The sequence below is a fragment of the Chelonia mydas genome, chromosome 2, assembly GCF_015237465.2.
Source record: "Chelonia mydas isolate rCheMyd1 chromosome 2, rCheMyd1.pri.v2, whole genome shotgun sequence".
Classification (NCBI taxonomy): domain Eukaryota; kingdom Metazoa; phylum Chordata; order Testudines; family Cheloniidae; genus Chelonia; species Chelonia mydas.
In genome coordinates this window covers 182,970,943-182,990,461 of record NC_057850.1, presented here as the reverse complement: position 1 = coordinate 182,990,461, position 19,519 = coordinate 182,970,943, and the positions used below count along the sequence as shown (strand labels likewise).

The window sequence follows — 19,519 nt, the reverse complement described above, 5'->3', positions numbered from 1 at the left end:
TAGACTATCAAGGAGCAAAAACTTAAGATTTTTCTCATATGGCACTACAGCAAGTGCATACATCTAAACACTTATCATTTCTAGCCTCTGATAAAAAGCTTGAGGCAGAGGCTATCATTACTACTGAAGAAATTATAGAACCACATCAAAATTCTTTTAACATAGGAACATCTTCCTTAATATTGCCTCAGAGCCTATGCAGTAGCCTCATGTTGGAACACCCTTTATAGAAAAGATTCTTCAGTTCTATAGAAATCTTCCCAATGTAAAACAGTCTTTTCAATATGAAGCCTGGAACAGAATGACCTAATCTAATTTTTGATTATATGTGAAAGTCTGAAGAACCCATTATCAGAAATTAATGACTCCTAGAGAGGTCAATCAGATGGTCCTATTTACTTGCTCCCATAAGAGAAGAACAGGGAACAATTAGTGAAACTGAAGGCAACATATGTAAGGATGATTAAAAGGAATACTTTTTCAAAACATGGCATGATTAACTTGTGGAACTCACTGCTACCAAATATTGAAGCCAGTAGTTTACCAGGATTCAGAAAAGGATTAGACATTTCTATAGATATTGAGAACATCTATAATTATATGAGGTAGGACAATATTTCTGAGAAGTAATATAAACCCTCATGCTTTAGGACTTAAACCAACCACTAACCAAGGGAAGACTGCAATGTCCTCTGAAGCATCTGGTACTCGTCACTCTGAGAGAGAGGAATGTGACCCAGCATGAGACCAGAGGTCCACCTATGTTCCTATTATTAATGTTAAATACATACATAACTAACAAAAGTATCTTTTATCCCAACAAAGGTCCCGTTTTAGAAAGACAGCCAGTGTAATCTTCTTATTACATCAGCTGTTCACATTCAATTCTCCAAATCCCAAACAGCAAACTGTATTTCAAACAGAAATAAACCAAGAGGAGGAAAGAATCCAAACAACTTTACTTACTTTTTGCATCCCACAAGATGTCTTGTTCTGGAGGGGCGGCAAACAGAATGTACAGTCGCATAGTGTCAATGCCATACTGCTCTACTAATTCCTCAGGATCTATCCCATTATGCTTGGATTTACTCATTTTTTCCCATGTAACCTGCAGCTTCTCTTTGGTTTTTATGTGAACTGGTTCAGTCCCTAAATATATAGAACATATACAATAATAACTAATTTAGTTCTACAAACATCTGAAACAGCAGAACTTAATACTAGGTTATTTCTAATCCCTTCTCTGATAGCGTCATATAACTGAAAGAAAAAAAAACAAATTATGAGAGTAAGACAAAAAACTTTTTTACTTTCATCTCTTTACTGAAGTAACATTATAATGTTTCCATCACACAGGAGAAAATTTCTTCCGTTTTATAAAGCTAAATCCAGTATTCATGGAAGCTAAATCTAGTGCATCAGGATTTTTGCATTAGTGTAGCTATCTCAATGCAAACCTCCTCCGCAGATGTGCTGTACTGGTGTAAAATGCCACTTGCACTGGAGCAAATTTACCTTGATTCCATCTTTGGATGTTTATAGACAGCAAGTTTGCAGGTTTCAGCTAGGGTAAATCACATCGCTGCAAGCACCACTTTATCCATCTACATGGGGAGTTTGCAGTGGTGTACATCTACACCAATGCAGATTTCCCTAATGCACACAAATTCTGTCTTTTATACAAGGTACAAGTATAGCACAGGCAGTAGCAAACGTATGTGTTCTTAAACTGCTCTGCAAGGATCGTATGTAAGCATTGGAGAGAAGTTCATTCTATGCCCATTCTGTCTAGATCTTATCTGTTCAGATTGCCAACAATGGTGTCGACTCTGCTAATGGTTTTGTAATGCAGACATCAGCGTACTATGAATGGACTCCTTTCACATGGGCTAGTGAATGGCCTCCATAAAATACTCACTTTTAGTCATTTTTGGACATAGACCAGACTTAAGTAAAAACAAATATAGCAGAAATACTGTGTTTGGTAATGGTTACAGGCATTTGGAGTAGTATTTTCTCTGTATGTGTATTCAGCATTAAGCATGTGAGTCCAGAACACACACAAAAGTCAATCTCCGGTTTAATGATTACAAGAATTCACTCCTCACTGATGAATTTTCCATGCACTATGACTTGTACATCCTTTTTCACTGAACTAGCCCTTGACTTTTCTGGATGCACCTGTGCTGGTCATCCCATACGGTCTCTTACCAGTGAGATCAATTTCCTCTCTCTTCAGATATTGGCTTGTTGTTGTTAGTTTGTATGTCTGACTCTTGATAAGACCTTGAACCAAGAGTTTATAAAAAGGCTCCCTGAGGATGAAAGGAAAAGGAAACCTGTCTGTTGAAAATAGCTGTCAAAAGCACATTTTACAGTAAGCTTTAGAGGCTGAACTCAGTTAGACAATTATTTAATGAAAGAAGAATGTCACACTGACAACTGAAATAGTTGTCACCTGCAAAAGTCAAAGGATATTTTAAAGAGAAACTTTAATGGGGGGGGGGGGGAGGGGGATATTTATGAAAAAAGCGATCTGACCAGTCACTTTCTGCATCCATTTTTCTGTCACTCAAATATTCATGTTTGAACAAATGCCTTCTCTTTTACAAACCTAGGTCCTCTTTTTGAGTGTTCCCACAGCACAGGAACATAGGATTTACAATAGTGGATCAGAGAGAGTCCAGTGTCGTATTTCTGGCAGTCGCCAGCACCAGTCAGCTCAGAGGAAGGTACAAGAATCCCACAGTAGGCATATGTGGGATAAGGGTAAACTTAGAAACCTCTACGTGTTAGTTACATAATCCCTACTATTAACCTTGGTTTTGACAACTACCTAATTTAACAGAATAACACTTTGAGTGTCTTTATGAGCACTTTCCAAGTTGTATTTCATAGCCCACCTGACAAACTCAATTGCCTTCAATAAATTAAAGGCACTTAAAGTGCAAAAGCTGCAACCAGATTCTGCCATCATAAGAACAAGAGAACATCTTAAAAAAAGATGTGATCTAATCCTAAAATAATTGTTTTCCAAGCTAATCATAAGATGAGAGTTCATAAACTGAGTCTTTGCTCTTTATTTCAGGAGAGCAAGTCCTCCCAGACCATCAATTAAAACAGTTAAAAAAAATTACAAAAAGGTGAAAAATGAAATAATTAATTTTCTCCCCCAATATGTATGCCTTTCTTTTGAATTTAAAACAGACATTTAAATAACTACCATATTTTACCAAATATGGGAACATTAACTAAATAATCAGAGTATCAAACCCTGGGTAACTGTCTCAACTGGAAGTAATATTTCAGGGAACGCTTGTCTTTTCGTGACACAGTGTTAGTTCAGGCCATGTTGATAAAAGTTAAATGTAGGAATGTGCATTTGCAGTTTGTTTACAGGGCGAGAGGCTCAAAGATGTAGTACAAAATACTTTACCATATACGGGGAAAAAGAAAAAAGGAAACATATTTGAGTGTAGTGGGAGACTACAGGAGGATGGAGAAATGCCCAAAATCAGAAATGCTCATCCTTGTGAAAGGATCTGGGGGAGAAGGCAGTGCTTATAAACAAATGCAAATCAGTACTGAATTTCGATGAAGTGAGCTATAGCTCATGAAAGCTTATGCTCAAATAAATTTGTTAGTCTCTAAGGTGCCACAAGTACTCCTCGTTCTTTCTGCTGATACAGACTAACACGGCTGCTACTCTGAAACCTGAATTTCTCCTGTTGCTCAAAAGGGTTTCACCCTAGGAACAATGTTGGGATGACTCCATCTGCTGGTTAAAGGAAATACAATTTAAAATTGCTATCAGGTAAAAATAGTTCCTTTGATTTAAAAAAACAAAAACATTTCCAAAGGATTTAGGCAGAATACTACGTTATCCGGAACTATTTTATACTTTTAGCCCCAATCCTGCAAAGACTTATGCAAGTGCTTAACTCTCCACAATGAATACTAATAAATAGTTACATTTAAATTAACGAGACTAGTCACAGTGCATAAAGTTAAGCATGATCAAATTAATGGCTCTACTCACAGTGCATAAAGTTAAACGTGTGTAATTCTCTGCAGGATGAGGGCCTAAGGCAAAATTTTACTACTAGTGCCCTGAGCCAGTGAATATTCACGAGACATATATGTACACAAACAACAAATGCAATATAGACTGTAAGAAACTGATCATTTAGCTAAACTTGAGAAGGAAGAAAATTCAGGCTCAGAGAATGAAATGTAAAATATACCATTGAAAATAATATTGGTACCTCAGCTTCTTCTAGCTCTATAAAATTTCATTGATGCCTGTGGGTGCCAGATGCAGTCTGCGACTGATGCTTGAATTATTTTTCATAGAAATCTAATAATGCTTACTTGTGTTTGGTCATCTTTTGATCATAGCAAAAATGGCTCAAGAATCTAGCATAGTATAAATGCATAACTGCATGCTCCTTTCCCCCAATGTACAAATCCACAGGCATCCAGTAGTCGGCCAAGGCTTTATTAAAGGGCCTAAAACACAAAGTAACAGAAAGCATACATTAAGTACAAAGCAAAAGGAAAAAACAGCTTTACTGGAACAGCTCCAATAAGACGTGACTGGAAATAGATGTTCACTGTGAGCTGCATGTGCATCTTAAACTACATTCTGTTAATTTTGCTATTGGCTTAATTCCTTATTTTTAAAAAGCAATGTTTGACTTGATTAAATTGCAGAAATCTGTGTGAGAATTTTTAAAAGCTATAGAGAAAGATCCACTAGAATATGATTTACATATAATATCTTAGATGTATGACTATGACTTCACATGTATCACCTAAAACTAAAAAAATGCTATGGAAATATCTGCCTGATTTCTATGGAACTTTCATAACTCGGTTGTGGTTATCTGTTCTAGTCTTTTGTAGTTACAAATTGATATTTTGTGGGGGAAAATATATAAAAATGTATATATATGGCTATATATTACTCTCCAAAATATATAACAATAAACCAATTTAAAATATGTCGGAATGATTTCATTTATTTATTTAAAATTGAAGGTTTGTGTTGCCACCATTAGAGGGCAGCATGACATTTATTATAGTGTTTAAAAAGCATATTCAGAATATTCATTTAGGGCATCATAAACTGAAATCTCAAAGATACTGTTTTGGTTTACATCACTTCAAATAACAATGTCTCTTCAGGGCACGTTTTATAGTCCCACTCTTTAGCAAATGTACCTATTGGACTACCTCAACTTGTATCAAAACTGTGATTTTATTGCGTTATACATTAGTTATGCTTCCTTAATTAGAGATGAGACTGGAATAAAACCCTGGATCAGACTTCACATGTCTATAATGTAACTAGTCACAAACCCAAATCTCAACACTGTAGTACATAAAGTTTCAAAAGGCAGATCTGAGCTTTTCTTAAGTTCATTGTGTCCAGATTTGATGTTTGGAGTTTGACGAATAAAAATAAGGGCTTGCCTACATGTTGTTTAACTCAGGCCTTATCTAAACTACAAATGTGTTGGGTGTACAGTTATATCTGCATAGCCCCCTGGTGTAGACGCAGCAGATGCCAACAGAGGAAGTTTTCCATTGGCATAGTAACACCACCTCCCGGAATGATATTAGCTCTGCTGACAGAAACATTCTACTGTTGGCACAGCTGCATCTACACTGGGGTTTTTGTCACATCATAGCTACATTGGCTAGGGTGGTACGGTTTTTTCACACCTCTGACTGACACAGCTATGCTGATAAAACTTTGTATAGCATAGACCTGGCCTAAAGATATGATTTTAACTGATTTAGTTAAACCTGTGCAAAATGCTAAGTGTGCACTCTTATTTCAGTATAAATCAGGCTTATTTCAATTTAATTCACGTCCACTGAGAACACGGTTAAGCTGAAGAGAAATGAGAGTGTCCACGAAGGGGTTTGCACTGGTTTAACTAAACCAGTTAAAGTTCATGTGTAGTCAAGGACTTAGTTTGAGCTATTAATCCTGTTCAGAATGTTGTTTTGGGTCCAGTTCTATTTAAAATATATTATTTCTATAATTTAATTAATTTACTCCAAAGATGTTAATTAATGGTATATCAATATACACCCAGACTGAGCTCAGGGCACAAGCACCACCTGTAAGAGAAAGACAACTAGGACCAATAAATGGAACCCTCTTCATATCCCCAAGTCTTTATAACCAAAACTCTTCAACAACTCCTTTTCCTCCCCCACCACGAGAAGCAAGTGGATATCTTTGCATCTCATGTCAGATAAAAATCACCTAACCAAAACAAACATGTAAATGTTTTTAATGATTGAGTTTGTCTTAGAAAAAGACCCACTGACCAGGTCTTTTTTTTATTATTATTATTATTTAAAGTAGACAACAATTTTTAACAAAATGTGTCTCTCCCGTACCCCATGGAGGTCAGATTCTAAATCAGAAACCTTGGCATGTAAAACAAGACAGATCCCAACAGCCGGGTTTGCCTATCACAGGATCATCACATACTGTACTACAATTCGCTGGACACACTGAAGCCATTCTATCAGACGCTTTCCGTATATATCTGTGTGAAGACTTAGTAACCCAAACAGTGATACTTCTTATCTAATTTATGGCTAGCCTTTTGCCTACAGAACGGCTCATAAAATATTCGAGAGACAGTAATCATAGGCTGGCTGTCCAGCAACTGCAGACAGCAATCTAATCTGAACAGTGTATAGAAAATACATTTTGGACTGTTGAGTCAGCCTTTGTGCAGCCTGCTTTAATGGTGGGTGTGACAGAACCTCCAGGGCACAATCAGCTTTGCTAGCATTATAGAAGATGGAGTAAGTAAACAGATAAATAACTCTGTCTATCTCTCACGCTGCCCTATTTTATAGTCATTAATGCATAGCATATATAGTGTTTCCTTTTGTAATACTGTATTTAACTGAAGTAGTAACATGGCAATAGGCCACTATGATGATACTTTATTTAAGCTCTGGACCTAAATTAGCACGACTCTGGCTAGCACAGATTGGTGGTTTTCTTAATTTCGGTCTCTGGGGGGAAATTGCTTGATTCCTCACTTCTTTCCTTCTTCATCAGCTCTTGCCAGCTGAATGCGTTGCTCTAAATCCCAGAAGAAGCCAGTTAGCTATATTCTTAAGATAATGGCAGAATGTAAGCACACCAGTGACAACAAAGAGAAAATTAAAGGCTCTGTCCACATTACAGAAGTTACACTGGCTGTTTCTGCCTTAGTTGAGGGAAAAGCACCTTATGTCCATACACATAAGAGACTTGTCTACTGCTGGAGAGGACGCAATCAGCTTAAGGAGTAAAAGCTGTGGATCACCAGCTGAGTTTGCAGTCTCAGCCCTTTCATGTCCCGTTAGGGGCTGATAGCCTTATTCCATAGTTCAGAACAGCTCCCAAGGCTACTCTAACCTGAATAGGGCCAGTCAGCATGCAGAGAATCAGGAACTCATAAAGAGGTTCCCAGACAGCCTCCCATCCTGCTGCACCCAGCAGACGGTAGAACTACTAGAGTATCTGGCTGTTTGTTTTTTCTTTTCTTTCTACTTCTGCTATGTAAAAAAGGTCCAGGTTACATGAACACCCATATGACCATGGGCCTGCTTGCAACCTGCCTGGATGCCTTACCTATCAGAGTTATGAGGATCAGTGTATCTCAAGTAATACCAAGATGAATCAACAAATGTATCCATGGTGTCTGTTTCCCTCTTTGCAGGTCCTTTGCACCTGGGGAATAGAAAAATTTCTCAGCACTCCTAGATGAAAAAAAAAAATCACATGCTGATTTTTTTCACATCTTGAAGAAATAAAACAAATCCTATGGAAGTCCAAGAGAAAGGAAAAAGTATTTTGCCATTAAATAGAAGGGTAGAAAGATACTCAAAAACCAGCACATTCGTCTGGTACTATCAGATAAATCATTTATGACCACTTCCAGTAGAAAGAGTAGGGTAGACTTCATTTCACTTGTTCTGGTTTTATAAAATGGTCTGTTTTTCCTGATTATTTCCACTTATTCCCAGGAAAAACAAATTTAGTTTAAGTCCAATTTTCATTGAGAAGGATCACGTCTTTCCCAGTCATTGTAATATTTTAATTCATGATTACTGCTGGAACAAATCAATATTAGCTAGGTAGTATATTGAAGGTACAGACTAAAACAGATTCAAAATGAGAAGTTAAAAGCTGGAACAGTTTTTCCTTCCCCCATGAATAGAAATAATTTACTTATGGAAATGAACAGCAGGAGGAAACTTTTTTAAAACTGTGTTTGCATTTATTGCAACTACTCAGTATTTAAGAATGTATCTGCTAAAAAATGATTATAAATTTATAATACAAATGAAATTTTGCAACCTGCTGCAAACCTGTGTGCACTATATATAACACAAAGAATGTCAACTGGCTGTTTAACACGTACAAAATTGTAACTTTAATCTGTTACTGTGCTTGGAAGCTTTAGCTAGCACAGCACGAGTCTGCCTGCCTGCTTGATAGTGTAAACCATAGACAGCATATTAAACAAGCTCTTCAACAGCAACATCGGCTTCCTAGTCACTGCTCAGTGTGGTGAGTCTTTGGTCTATAAAGCCTTTATGTGACTTGGGTCCTGACTACCTAAGATACCACCTCTCTCGCTGCGTATTTGCTACAGTATTTCTGGTCACCTGAGGCATGTGAGATGCATGTATTTAGAGGTAAGTATCAGAGGACTTATGTTTGAGTGAGATTAATAGAAAATCTTTCCTTTCCTTTCTCAGATGACTTAGACCAAGTTTGCTACCCTGAAATGCATGGTGCAAGGCAAGGGGTTGGATTGCTGTGGTGGTGTCAGGTTAGCAGCCCAGAATTTTCACTTGGTTACTGCTATCTCATGCTCCAGAATCTAAACTTCCATTAAAAAAGTCTCTAGCCTTTACAACTGTGGAGTTAACTTTCAAAATGTGAACCAAATGTGAGTTGATACAATCACATCTGCCTGAGTTTACAAACAGTCAAACATTCATCTCAACAGGATGCTAATTCTGAAGCCAATGATAATTCAGCGTCAACTTTTTAACTGAGCAAAACAAATAAGACAGCAGAGAGGCAATTACACGAATATCTGCATAATTCACCCTGAGTTGTGCCTCATTCTGGCAACATGAGTAGGTGAGCTTGGGTGGCAGGCATAGCTTAGGGAAGTACCACCACTTATTTTCTCTCCAGTCTGATCTCTGTGCAAGGCCCATCTCTTTTAACAAGCTTTTACTTGTAGGAGATAACTGCAGTGGAGGCATCTTGTTTCTAGTTGACTTTTTAGTTTAAAGCGTCAATTATATTAAATACTGCACGTGTGCCAAGAGACTAGGATAATATATTTATCACAAAATAAATAAATATTGTATTATACTATAACAGAATTGTCTCAGCCTATCAACTTCTGGGATACTTTACATAACAGTTATGCAATTCCCTGCACCCTAGTTGGCGACGGCTCATTAACTAGATACGTTTATGGAGGACAGGTCACCCAATGGTTATTAGCCAAGATGATCAGGGACACAACCCCAAGCTCTGGGTGTCCCTAAACCTCTGATGGCCAGAAGCTGGGAATGGATGACAGAAGATGGATCACTAGGTAAGTTTCCCTGTTCTATTCATTCCTCTGAAGCATTTGGTTATCAGACGACAGGATACTGGGCTAGATGGATCATTGGTCTGACCCAGTTTGGCCTTCTTATGTTCTTAACATAGTGACAGCATGCAAGCCACTATACTCTGGCTACTGATAGCCTACAGCTAGCCATGCAGACAGCAGGTATTTGCATATTCACTGAATAATTCTTAACTACTGTGAAGTCATTACGCACAGCCTTCCACTCATGATTGGTTACAGTTTCAGAACTCCACATCTGTATGCCCACAACCACAGCCACCTCAGCTTCCCATCTCTATTCATCCTGTTAATCCACCTAATCCCAGCTATTAAATTCTGCATGTAGATGGAGTATACAGTCTAGAGGAGATCAGAACTAGTGTTCCCTCTTCACAACAAATGCATTTCAACATTTATATCAGTGGAAAGCCTGGAGTGCAGGCAACAAAGATTTCAGTAGGAGTCAAGGATTTCAGACTAGAAGACATTGCTGAGAGCATTACTTTAATATTACAATTCATCTAGTCAGACTGCCTTGAAATATCCATACTCCTTAAGAAGTTACTGTGCAGTGTTTAAAAAAGCCTACCTGAAATGACATTTTCTCTGCAGAAATATGTAGATGTATGTCTTTCCTTTACTTAAAATGTATACCCTTAACAAGTCAAACAAGTTTCCAGTGAGCCACAGAATTGCCCTGTGTAAGCCACCTAATTACAAATGAGAATCATGCTAATATTCTAACCTTCCAAAGTAAGAGATTTACAGTTTCTGTGTTATGAAGAGAGCCTTAACATCACTTTATGTCCCTGGTTCTCCTGCATGACAGCCTGACAATGCCCTACTCGATAGCCTGACAATGCCCTGCTTGCTGGACCAGCTCTGCTGACAGCAGGGTTTCACTATATGCCTGGAAAGGAAAGGGTTTCTCTCAGGGATTCCTCGGGTTCTCTTTCCTCCCCCTGCAGAAGCTGAGCACAAACTCCAACGTACCCGACACTCAACCAGCTCTGGAGACATCTTGCTTTCTCTAATGAATCTGTATCTTTCTAAATCTGAACTACATGCTTCTTCTTAAAGAGCTGGGAAACAAACTGTATGATCAAAATCTGAACCATGAGTGCATACACCTATTAACTACTTCAACCTGAATTATTTGCTGACATGTAAAATGCACCAGGCATGTAAATCTTTATAAGATTCTACTGCAATAGCACCATCTTATCTCTGTTGTTGGACTTGTTAATTAATTGATCAATATGTTAGTTTCCTTAACAAAAGCAAATGAAAACTCAATATACCCTACAATCTTTGCTTTAACTTTGTTGTTGAAAGAGAAAAAAGTCTTGCAATCGATGAAGTAAACGGTACTATAAAGAACTAGAGGAAGAAGGTGAAAAAACTATTTTATTTTTCTCATTTTCTTTCCTCTACCTTAAAAACACTCAACTTTTCCTCCACTAGGTATTTATCAAGAAAAAGAGCTTATATTAAGAAACAGTAAGAGGCCATATTACGACAAGAAGAATTATAGCAAGTGGACAGTATATAATATTTGCTCACCTTGGACATGAACAGTTCATCCACTCTGGGACAGTTTCTAGAGGGGAGGCTCCCTTTCCTGTAAAGGAGGTTATATTGGGCAATTCCACAGGTAAATCCTCATAAGGCACAGGGATTGTGCCACAGGTCTGACAGTGGATTATGGGTATAGGTGTTCCCCAGTACCGCTGTCGCGATATTAACCAATCTCTTAACTTGTCACTTGTTAGGTCTCCACCTACTCCTTTATTTTTGGCCAGCTGGGTTAGGGCTTTTAAAGCTTCCTGCCTAGTCATGCCTGTGAACTGATAAAAAGAAAGACAGACATTTGATATATGCTACTATTGACAATGCTGTAGTAGCACCATTATATTATTTTTCATATGCATTGTACACAAACCTAACACTCAAACTCTGATGGGACGGAGGTTCCAAGCGTTTTTAAGGTTCCCCATTTTTCTTCTGCTTCACACCCATTCATCTTCCAGGCTTCCCATATGTCAGTCACCAACCTTCTGGTCATGAGGATTAGATAAGTCTCCCTTGAAAGCCTATCAAGGTCACTCCCTTGATGGGCTGAATGGGTCATTGCTGAGGAAGGGCTTGTTCGGCACTCCTGGCCTCTGTTGGCCAGTTATCTGCAGTTCAGGTGGATTCTCCTTACTGCAAGGCATCCAGTATATTAGTACTCCAAGGCAGACATTGCAAGAGTATAGGTGGTAAATCAGACCTTCCCTCACATATTCATTCTGGGTGATTTTATACTTCACTTCTTCATATATTTTAAACACTCAATATCCCTCCCAAGTTAGACAGACACAAAACTTGTCTCCTATTGAACAACAATCTGCCCTTCCTCAGATTAATACTTGCAGATTCTCAAGAACTGTTCAGTGTTAGTTTAGAGTTACATCCTTACACAGCCATGAAGCTGTCAAATGGCCTGTAATATAATTTCCAGTGAATACAACCAAGGGGACTAATATATTAACATTTAACCTGAAAAAAGAACAAATGTGTAAATGAAAAACAGAAAAAAACATCAAGCCATTTTTATGACGGAATTTATTATTCCTTCTCTATTGTAAAATTTAGACTATTATAGCATTTTTCTTCTTTCATGTATGTAAAGTTTGGAAGACTAAGCCTCGAAAACAAAATATTTGGTATTTTCCAGGTAGTGGGTTTTCATAGGCACTATCACTGTACTTTAGAAAGGAATGCAGTACAAGTGCACCAACCTCTCCGGAGTTGACTATGGTCTCCAAACCATCTGGTAGTGTTTCAATGACTTCAGAGAAAGAGAGACCTAGATTCTGGGCGACAGCAGCATCTTCTGGATTAGTATTAGGAATTCCTATCCATGGAAGGGGGAAAAAATCAGTTCCATAATTGGCTAACTTGGCTGCTCCTCGTCATTTTTTTGAGGAAAATATTTTCATCTATTGGCACTTATTTACTTTTTTCCAATGGCTTTAAAAAGACATTGGCAAGTTAAATTTTGCCAACATTTCACAAAATTTATAAAAACAAGCTTGTGAAATTTGAGTGACAACAGTTATAACAAAACATTATCTTATAGTGTTTACAACCCAAAAATCATTATCACTGTGCTAGCTCAGGAGAACCTGAAAGTGATTGGGTCTGAAATTGACTAAAAATAAAACTGAAATTGACGAATCTGTTTTCATTTACCAAATTGAGAGAAATGCAAAAGCTAAGCAAATAGCATAAATACATACTAAGTTAGTTGTTTTAAAAAATTTCAATTTTAATAACTGAAGGTGTTACTAAAAATAAAGGTAAAGTTTTTTAAAAAAGAAAATGACTTAACTTGACGAAGTCCTTCAACATTGCTGCCCCCTCTTTTTAAAATCTCGTCATTTACTATCAGAAAGTCATCTCCAGTAATTCCAATTCAGAGTAATGTCAACCTTCCATTCAGAATAAAGCTAGAGAAAGTATTTCTTACTGCTGCCAGAATAAGCCATTCCGTCAGAATATTTAAGGCCACCGATGACACCTTTTCCCACTGTGCCTTATTACCTGGGACAGTCACACATTTTGAATACAAGTCTTTTCTAACCCCCACAGAATTCTTTTTATTGCTGCAACTTACCAATATCAAAAAGTAATTTATTATTTTAAAATAATCCTTGTTCACAATGTTACCGCCTGACAGCTGCAATCTGTCCAGCAACTGCTGTGTTTCACCTACAAGGATTGCATTCTGGGGGTTAGCTAAGAAATCCCCATTTTTATCATATATATTTATATTCAAATATTAATTATATGTTGTTTGACATACTATATAACATGATGATGTATATCTTTCTACATTAGTTTGTTTTCATTTTGGGGGGGTCATTTGTTCTATTTTTTAAAGAAGCTTGCATTACTAGGTTGGCCTTCATCAGCCAGAACAGCAGATTTATTGACCAACCCAAATGTCAGGTTATCTTTTTTCCTTCCTATTCTTGGAAACAACTTTTGATATTACAGATCTAGAGGCTCTCAAAACAAAACAAAACAAACAAAAAAAACCCAAACACCTCCCCCAACCACCTTAGAATTATCACAATACAAACTTGAATTCAAAAGACTGTTTAACATACACCCTTACTCAGCCACAAAACTGCCCATTGTGTTAAATATTTCAGCTGTGTCGATATATGGAAATACAGAAGCAGATAACTAATGCAAAACAAAAACAAACAAACAAAAAGGAAACCAAAATGTGGAATCACTATGAAACTCCACAGCAGAAGCTCCCTATTGCCATTCTTAAACCCCTATTAAAGTATGGTATATCGGTATCTTACTAAGAACCCCCTTCAGTCCACCACAGGTGGTTTTACCATATGCTGCACAAATAGAGGAAAGCAGCTCCCACATTTTAGTCTATTTTTCTTTAAAGAAGAGGACAATGCCACTGTCCTTTATCAAAACTCAACAGTTGGCATCCAGCATTTCCTGGGAAGAGCTGGGAGGTATCCAGCATACGTAAGACCAAAGTACACGCCAGTGAACAAAATAAAGGCTTGTCATCAAAAGTAATATTAGGAAATCTCAATTATTTGGCCTCTCCTATTCCAGAAATAGTTTTGATATACTTTGGCTCCCAAAAATATAATGGCGTATTAGTTACGTACTCCTTGGAGATTAAAGTGGAACTACTTGACAAAAATGTTGAAAGGAACTGTGTTATATCAAATCATCACTAGGAGTCAATAAAGAAGATGACACATGGAAGTCATATTAATACTGATGGTATACCACACCCAAACTAATAAAGATGCAGTAAAATATCCGATCAATACTCAGACAATATTATTAAATTAATTTTTTATTGAATTTAGTTCTTACAAAAGCTCCAGATTAACAGCCTGGAGATTGACTTTCTTTATCTAAAGAAAATTTCAAGATAACTTATTCATTCAAAATTTATGTTTGAAGCGATTTGTGTGTACAAAGCAACTCAAATACATACACAAACAAGTATGTGCTAAAATTCTGAATGTGCAAATTTGGAGACTCTTGAAAATCTGGACTCTAAATAAAACAGCCAAGTTTGCTAAACATCTTGAAGAGGATGAATACCTTAAAAAAGTTACAAGACTTTGTAACCCTGGCTGGCTTTGCAAAGGCTGAGAGGGGGACACCGAAAAGGAAGGCATTGACTGACTGTGAGTGAGAAAGATGGAAAACACAGGAGAAAGACAATACATGGAATCTTTAAGGTTTTAAAAAACACTTTTAGGACTAAGACGAGCTAGGTTTTGTTTGTTTTTTTTAATCTCAAGGAAATTGAAAAGATCCAAGACACACTTTGTTTTGTTCCCTTCTGTCTTCCCTCCTCAATGTCCTCCCCCACACTTGTTCATATACATCTTCCAAACATGTATTAAGCTTTTACAGCTCTGTAAGACTATCTAAAACATTTTTTTGTGAAGGAAAATAAGACGAAGGTAAAAACAACCTAAAAAAATTTCTCACTTTAACAGTTCACATCAGTCACCTACATTTCACTGATTCTAAACTGGGCATAATAATACAGTCTATTATATGATTGGGCTAACGAGTTCCAACCCATGCTGTGAAACTCATAATATCACAGCTTGTAGGCTAGTCATATCACTTGATTTATTCAATCCATTTTTTCTAATAACTGTTCTGTTAAAGAATTTCTAAGAAAATTCAGCAGTTTATGAGAACATAATGAACTTAAAAACTGATTTAAAAAGAACCCACAGAAAGGAACTCTATATTTTATTATTGATTTTTTGTTCAATCAGACCTCTGAAGTAGCCCTTGTTTTCCAGAAAGCTGCACATTTGGGCTAATATTCCACATTTGCCACCCAGCCTGGTCCTGCCTGGTAGGGTAGCACACATAGGATGTAAAAGCAGCAAGGTGCAAAGAAAAAAGCAGAAGAGAGTCTAGGAGAAGTAGCAAGGCAAGACAGAGCTGAGAGCCCTGGGGACGGTACATTCAGATTCCCAGTTTTGAGATCACTGACCATGATCAAACACAATTACTGTATATTCTGTATTTTATTGATATCAAAACAAATACAACTAGATAAAGCCAAATTTGGATTGATGGTTTGATACATTATTGAAGTAAGGCAATTTTTAAGTTATCTTGTTTGGGGGGTTCTATTGTATGTAGGCATAGCAAAACTATACTGTTATGAGTTTGGGTCTTTGGCAAATATTTTTTAAATTAAACATTGATGCGGTTCTGTTTTGGTATGTGTGAGAAATAGACACTCAGATTCACATGTCTTGTATTATAATTCTTAAGAGAAAATGTGGAGGTCTTCAAGCTTGGGGGTCTCACTACAGTCAGCTTTTAATTTTATTAATTTTTTACAATATATTGTAATGAAAGAGAAGAATATTACCCTGTCTCTTTGTATTCAGACCTGTAACAAATTCTGCGTAGCTACCTTTTCTTTCCCTTAATTAAGAAGAATATGGCCTCTAAAGGCCCTAAGACAGCCATTATCTTCAAAGGTTTACAGCAGCAGTTCTGGTACTCCAAAATAGTAACTGAAAAACCTCAATGTTGCTCTTGTATTTTAAATGTCACTTACCTATTTTAGTATCAATATAGTTCTCAAAATCTGATTTTGCAGAGATTACTATAGGAACCTCCTGTCTGGTAAGTAAATTCACTGCTGTCACTGATGTAAGACAGTCTGCAAATACATGTAAAGATCACAATAATTAAAATATGACACCAACAGTGCTAAGAATCTCACTTATTAATATGAAAATTTCTGTGCTTTGCATCCTAATTTTTTATGAAGTAACTCACTGAATCAAAGTACTTTCTTTATTTAAAGGGAGAGGCTCAAGTTAGAATCTAGTCAATTTCAAAATATGAATTTAAAGCTGTTAAAAGCTTCTATAGGTCCCGCTGCCAAATTTTGTGATTTAAAAAACTGTTTTTCTGCTTCCTGATGGCATGTGAAAGATCCCCACAAATAAGAGAAACTAACTCAAAATACAGTAGAAACAGAGGAACAGAGAATGTGCAAAGAACTGATAATGTACAAAGTGAACCAAGTGAAATACATTATTTTTCTGCAGTTTCTTTCAGGGTCACTCATTTTAAACATTTCTTGAAACAACAGTAGGTACAACAATTTCAGACCAAAGCATTATTTTGGCTGACAGTGTCCCTTTAAAATAATAAATTCTAGGGCTGTCAATTAATCACAGTTAACCCACGCGATTAACTCAAAAAAATTAATCACGATTTACAAAATTAATCATGATTAATCACACTTATAACAATAGAATACCAATTGAAATATATTAAATCTTTGTGGATGTTTTTCTACATTTTAAATATTGATTTCAATTACAACACAGAATACAAAGTGTACAGTGCTCACTTTATATTATTATTTTTGATTACAAATATATGCACTATAAAAATGATAAAAAATATTTTTCAATTCACCTCATACAAGTACTGAAGTGCAATCTCTTTATCGTGAAAGTGTAACTTACAAATGCAGATTTTTTTTTGGTTACATAACTGCACTCAAAAACAAAATAGTGTAAAACTTTAGCGCCTACAAGTCCACTCAGTCCTACTTGTTATTCTGCCAATCGCTAAGACAAACAAGTGTATTTATATTGACGGGAGATACAGCTGCCTGCTTCTTATTTACGTCACCTGAAAGTAACATTGTAAACAAGAGGCAGGCAGCATTATCTCCTGCAAATTGTAAACGACCTTGTTTGTTTGAGTGATTGGCTGACCAAGAAGTAGGACTGAGTGGACTTGTAGGAGCTAATGTTTTACACTGTTTTATTTTTGAATGCAGTTTTTTTGTACATAATTCTACATTTGTAAGTTCAACTTTCATGGTAAAGAGATTGCACTACAGTACTTGTATGAGGTGAATTGAAAAATACAATTTTTTTGTTTTTTTACAGTGCAAATATTTGCAATCAAAAATAAATATAAAGTGAGCACTGTATACTTTGTATTCTGTGTTGTAACTGAAATGAATATATTTGAAAATGTAGTAAAGATCCAAAAATATTCAAAATAAATGGTATTCTATTGTTGTTTAACAGCACGATTAATCGCACAACTAATCACAATTAATTTTTTTAATCACTTGACGGCCCTAATAAATTCCAGTCAATCTGATATCTTGCAGAAGAAATAGGTATTGCAGCATGGAGGGATCTGACAAATAGATTTTGGAGCTCTCTCATATCTTTTTACTGAGATAGTTGAACTAAGTTATCCTTCAGAGGTCAAGGGTTTTACCAGAGTAACTCCTACCATCCATCCCTCACAATGAGAGATGTCACAGGAAGTTGCTCACTTTCCCTCCCAGGCAGCAGAATAAGCAACACACAAAAGGCCTGGTTGAAACCAGAAATTTGGTATCTAAGAAAAATTTCTCAAGCAGAATAAGGGATTATCACGAACTCATATGAACTAGCATTAGGTTGGGGCCAGAAACAAGAGAAAAGACAGTTGTTACCTTTTCCGTAACTGGTGTTCTTCGAGATGTGTTGCTTATGTCCATTCCACAACCCACCCTCCTTCCCCACTGTCGGGGGGGGAGGGGGCAATCCCCCTTATACCGCACCATGCGGGCGCCACTCCAGAGGGTGCCAGAGCCAGTCCCCTACGGATACTGATGAGGGAAAAACTTCCGGCACTGGTGCATGTCGCAAGCACACACACCTAATATGGAATGGACATGAGCAACACATCTCGAAGAACACCAGTTACGGAAAAGGTAACTGTCTTTTCTTCTTCGAGGGTTTGTTCAGGTCTATTCCATATTAGGTGACTCCCAAGCAGTGCCAATAGAGGTGGGTAGGAATTTACGGACGTGTAGATCGCAAAACAGCTCTGCCAAACCCAGCGTCATCTCTGGCCTGTTGAGTAATGGCATAATGAGCCGTGAATGTGTGCACTGAGGACCACGTTAAGGCTTTACAGATATCCTGGATAGGGATATGTGCCAGGAAGGTCGCTGAAGATGCCTGAGCTTTCGTTGAGTGGGCTCTGACAATTGGTAGTGGGGGAACCCCTGCCAGGTGGTAACAGGTCCTTTATACATTAGGTGATTCAGTTGGAAATCCTCTGCGAGGACACCGGAAGGCCCTTCATCCTGTCTGCTATAGTGATGAAGAGCTGAGTTGATTTACGGAACATTGATTTATGGTATGTTCTATGTTGATTTATGGTAGGTTTTAAGTAAAAAGCCAAGGCCCTTCGGACATCCAGAGAGTGAAGACCCTCTCTTCACTGGTCTCGTGCTGTTTGGGACAGAATACCGGAAGATGTCCTGGTTTAAATGGAAGGTGGATATCAACTTCGGCAGGAAGGCTGGGTGGGGCTGCAGCTGAACTTTGTCTTTGTAGAAGACCATGTACGGTGATTCTGAGGTCAAGGCTTTTATCTCAGAGACCCATCTCTCTGACATCAACATCACCGCCACCAGGAACATGACCTTCCATGACAGGTGGGAAAAGGAGCAGGGACCGAGCGGCTCAAAGGGCGGGCCGGTGAGCCTAGAGAGGAACAAGTTAAGATCCCACTGTGGGACAGGAGCCCATACCCACAAGAAGAGTCTCTTGAGCCCCCTCAAGAATCTGACCGTTATGTCATGGGAAAACACTGTCTGTCCTTGGATCGGCGGGTGAAAAGTGGAGATGGACGCTAGATGCACTCTGATACAAGGGTTCTCAAACTGGGAGTCATGACCCCTCAGGGGTTCACGAGGTTATTACATGGGAGGTTGCGAGCGGTCAGCCTCCACCCCA

The 19,519-nt window shown here is 37.6% G+C and overlaps 1 protein-coding gene across 3 annotated transcripts in view; it reads right to left on the bottom strand.

Moving 5' to 3' along the window:
• LARS2 (leucyl-tRNA synthetase 2, mitochondrial) overlaps nt 1-19,519 on the bottom strand; it is a 106,896-nt gene that overhangs the window by 24,434 nt on the left and 62,943 nt on the right. For 2 of the 3 annotated variants that reach the window (XM_037890242.2, XM_037890243.2), the window contains exons 10-16: nt 16,306-16,410; nt 12,449-12,564; nt 11,229-11,512; nt 7,655-7,753; nt 4,372-4,509; nt 2,212-2,315; nt 967-1,149 (exon numbers count right to left, since the gene is read on the bottom strand). In XM_037890242.2, the coding sequence (XP_037746170.1) occupies nt 967-1,149; nt 2,212-2,315; nt 4,372-4,509; nt 7,655-7,753; nt 11,229-11,512; nt 12,449-12,564; nt 16,306-16,410 (1,029 nt within the window). The remainder of the gene's footprint in view (nt 1-966; nt 1,150-2,211; nt 2,316-4,371; nt 4,510-7,654; nt 7,754-11,228; nt 11,513-12,448; nt 12,565-16,305; nt 16,411-19,519) is intronic. The other variant, XM_043540775.1, reaches the window with a different exon arrangement.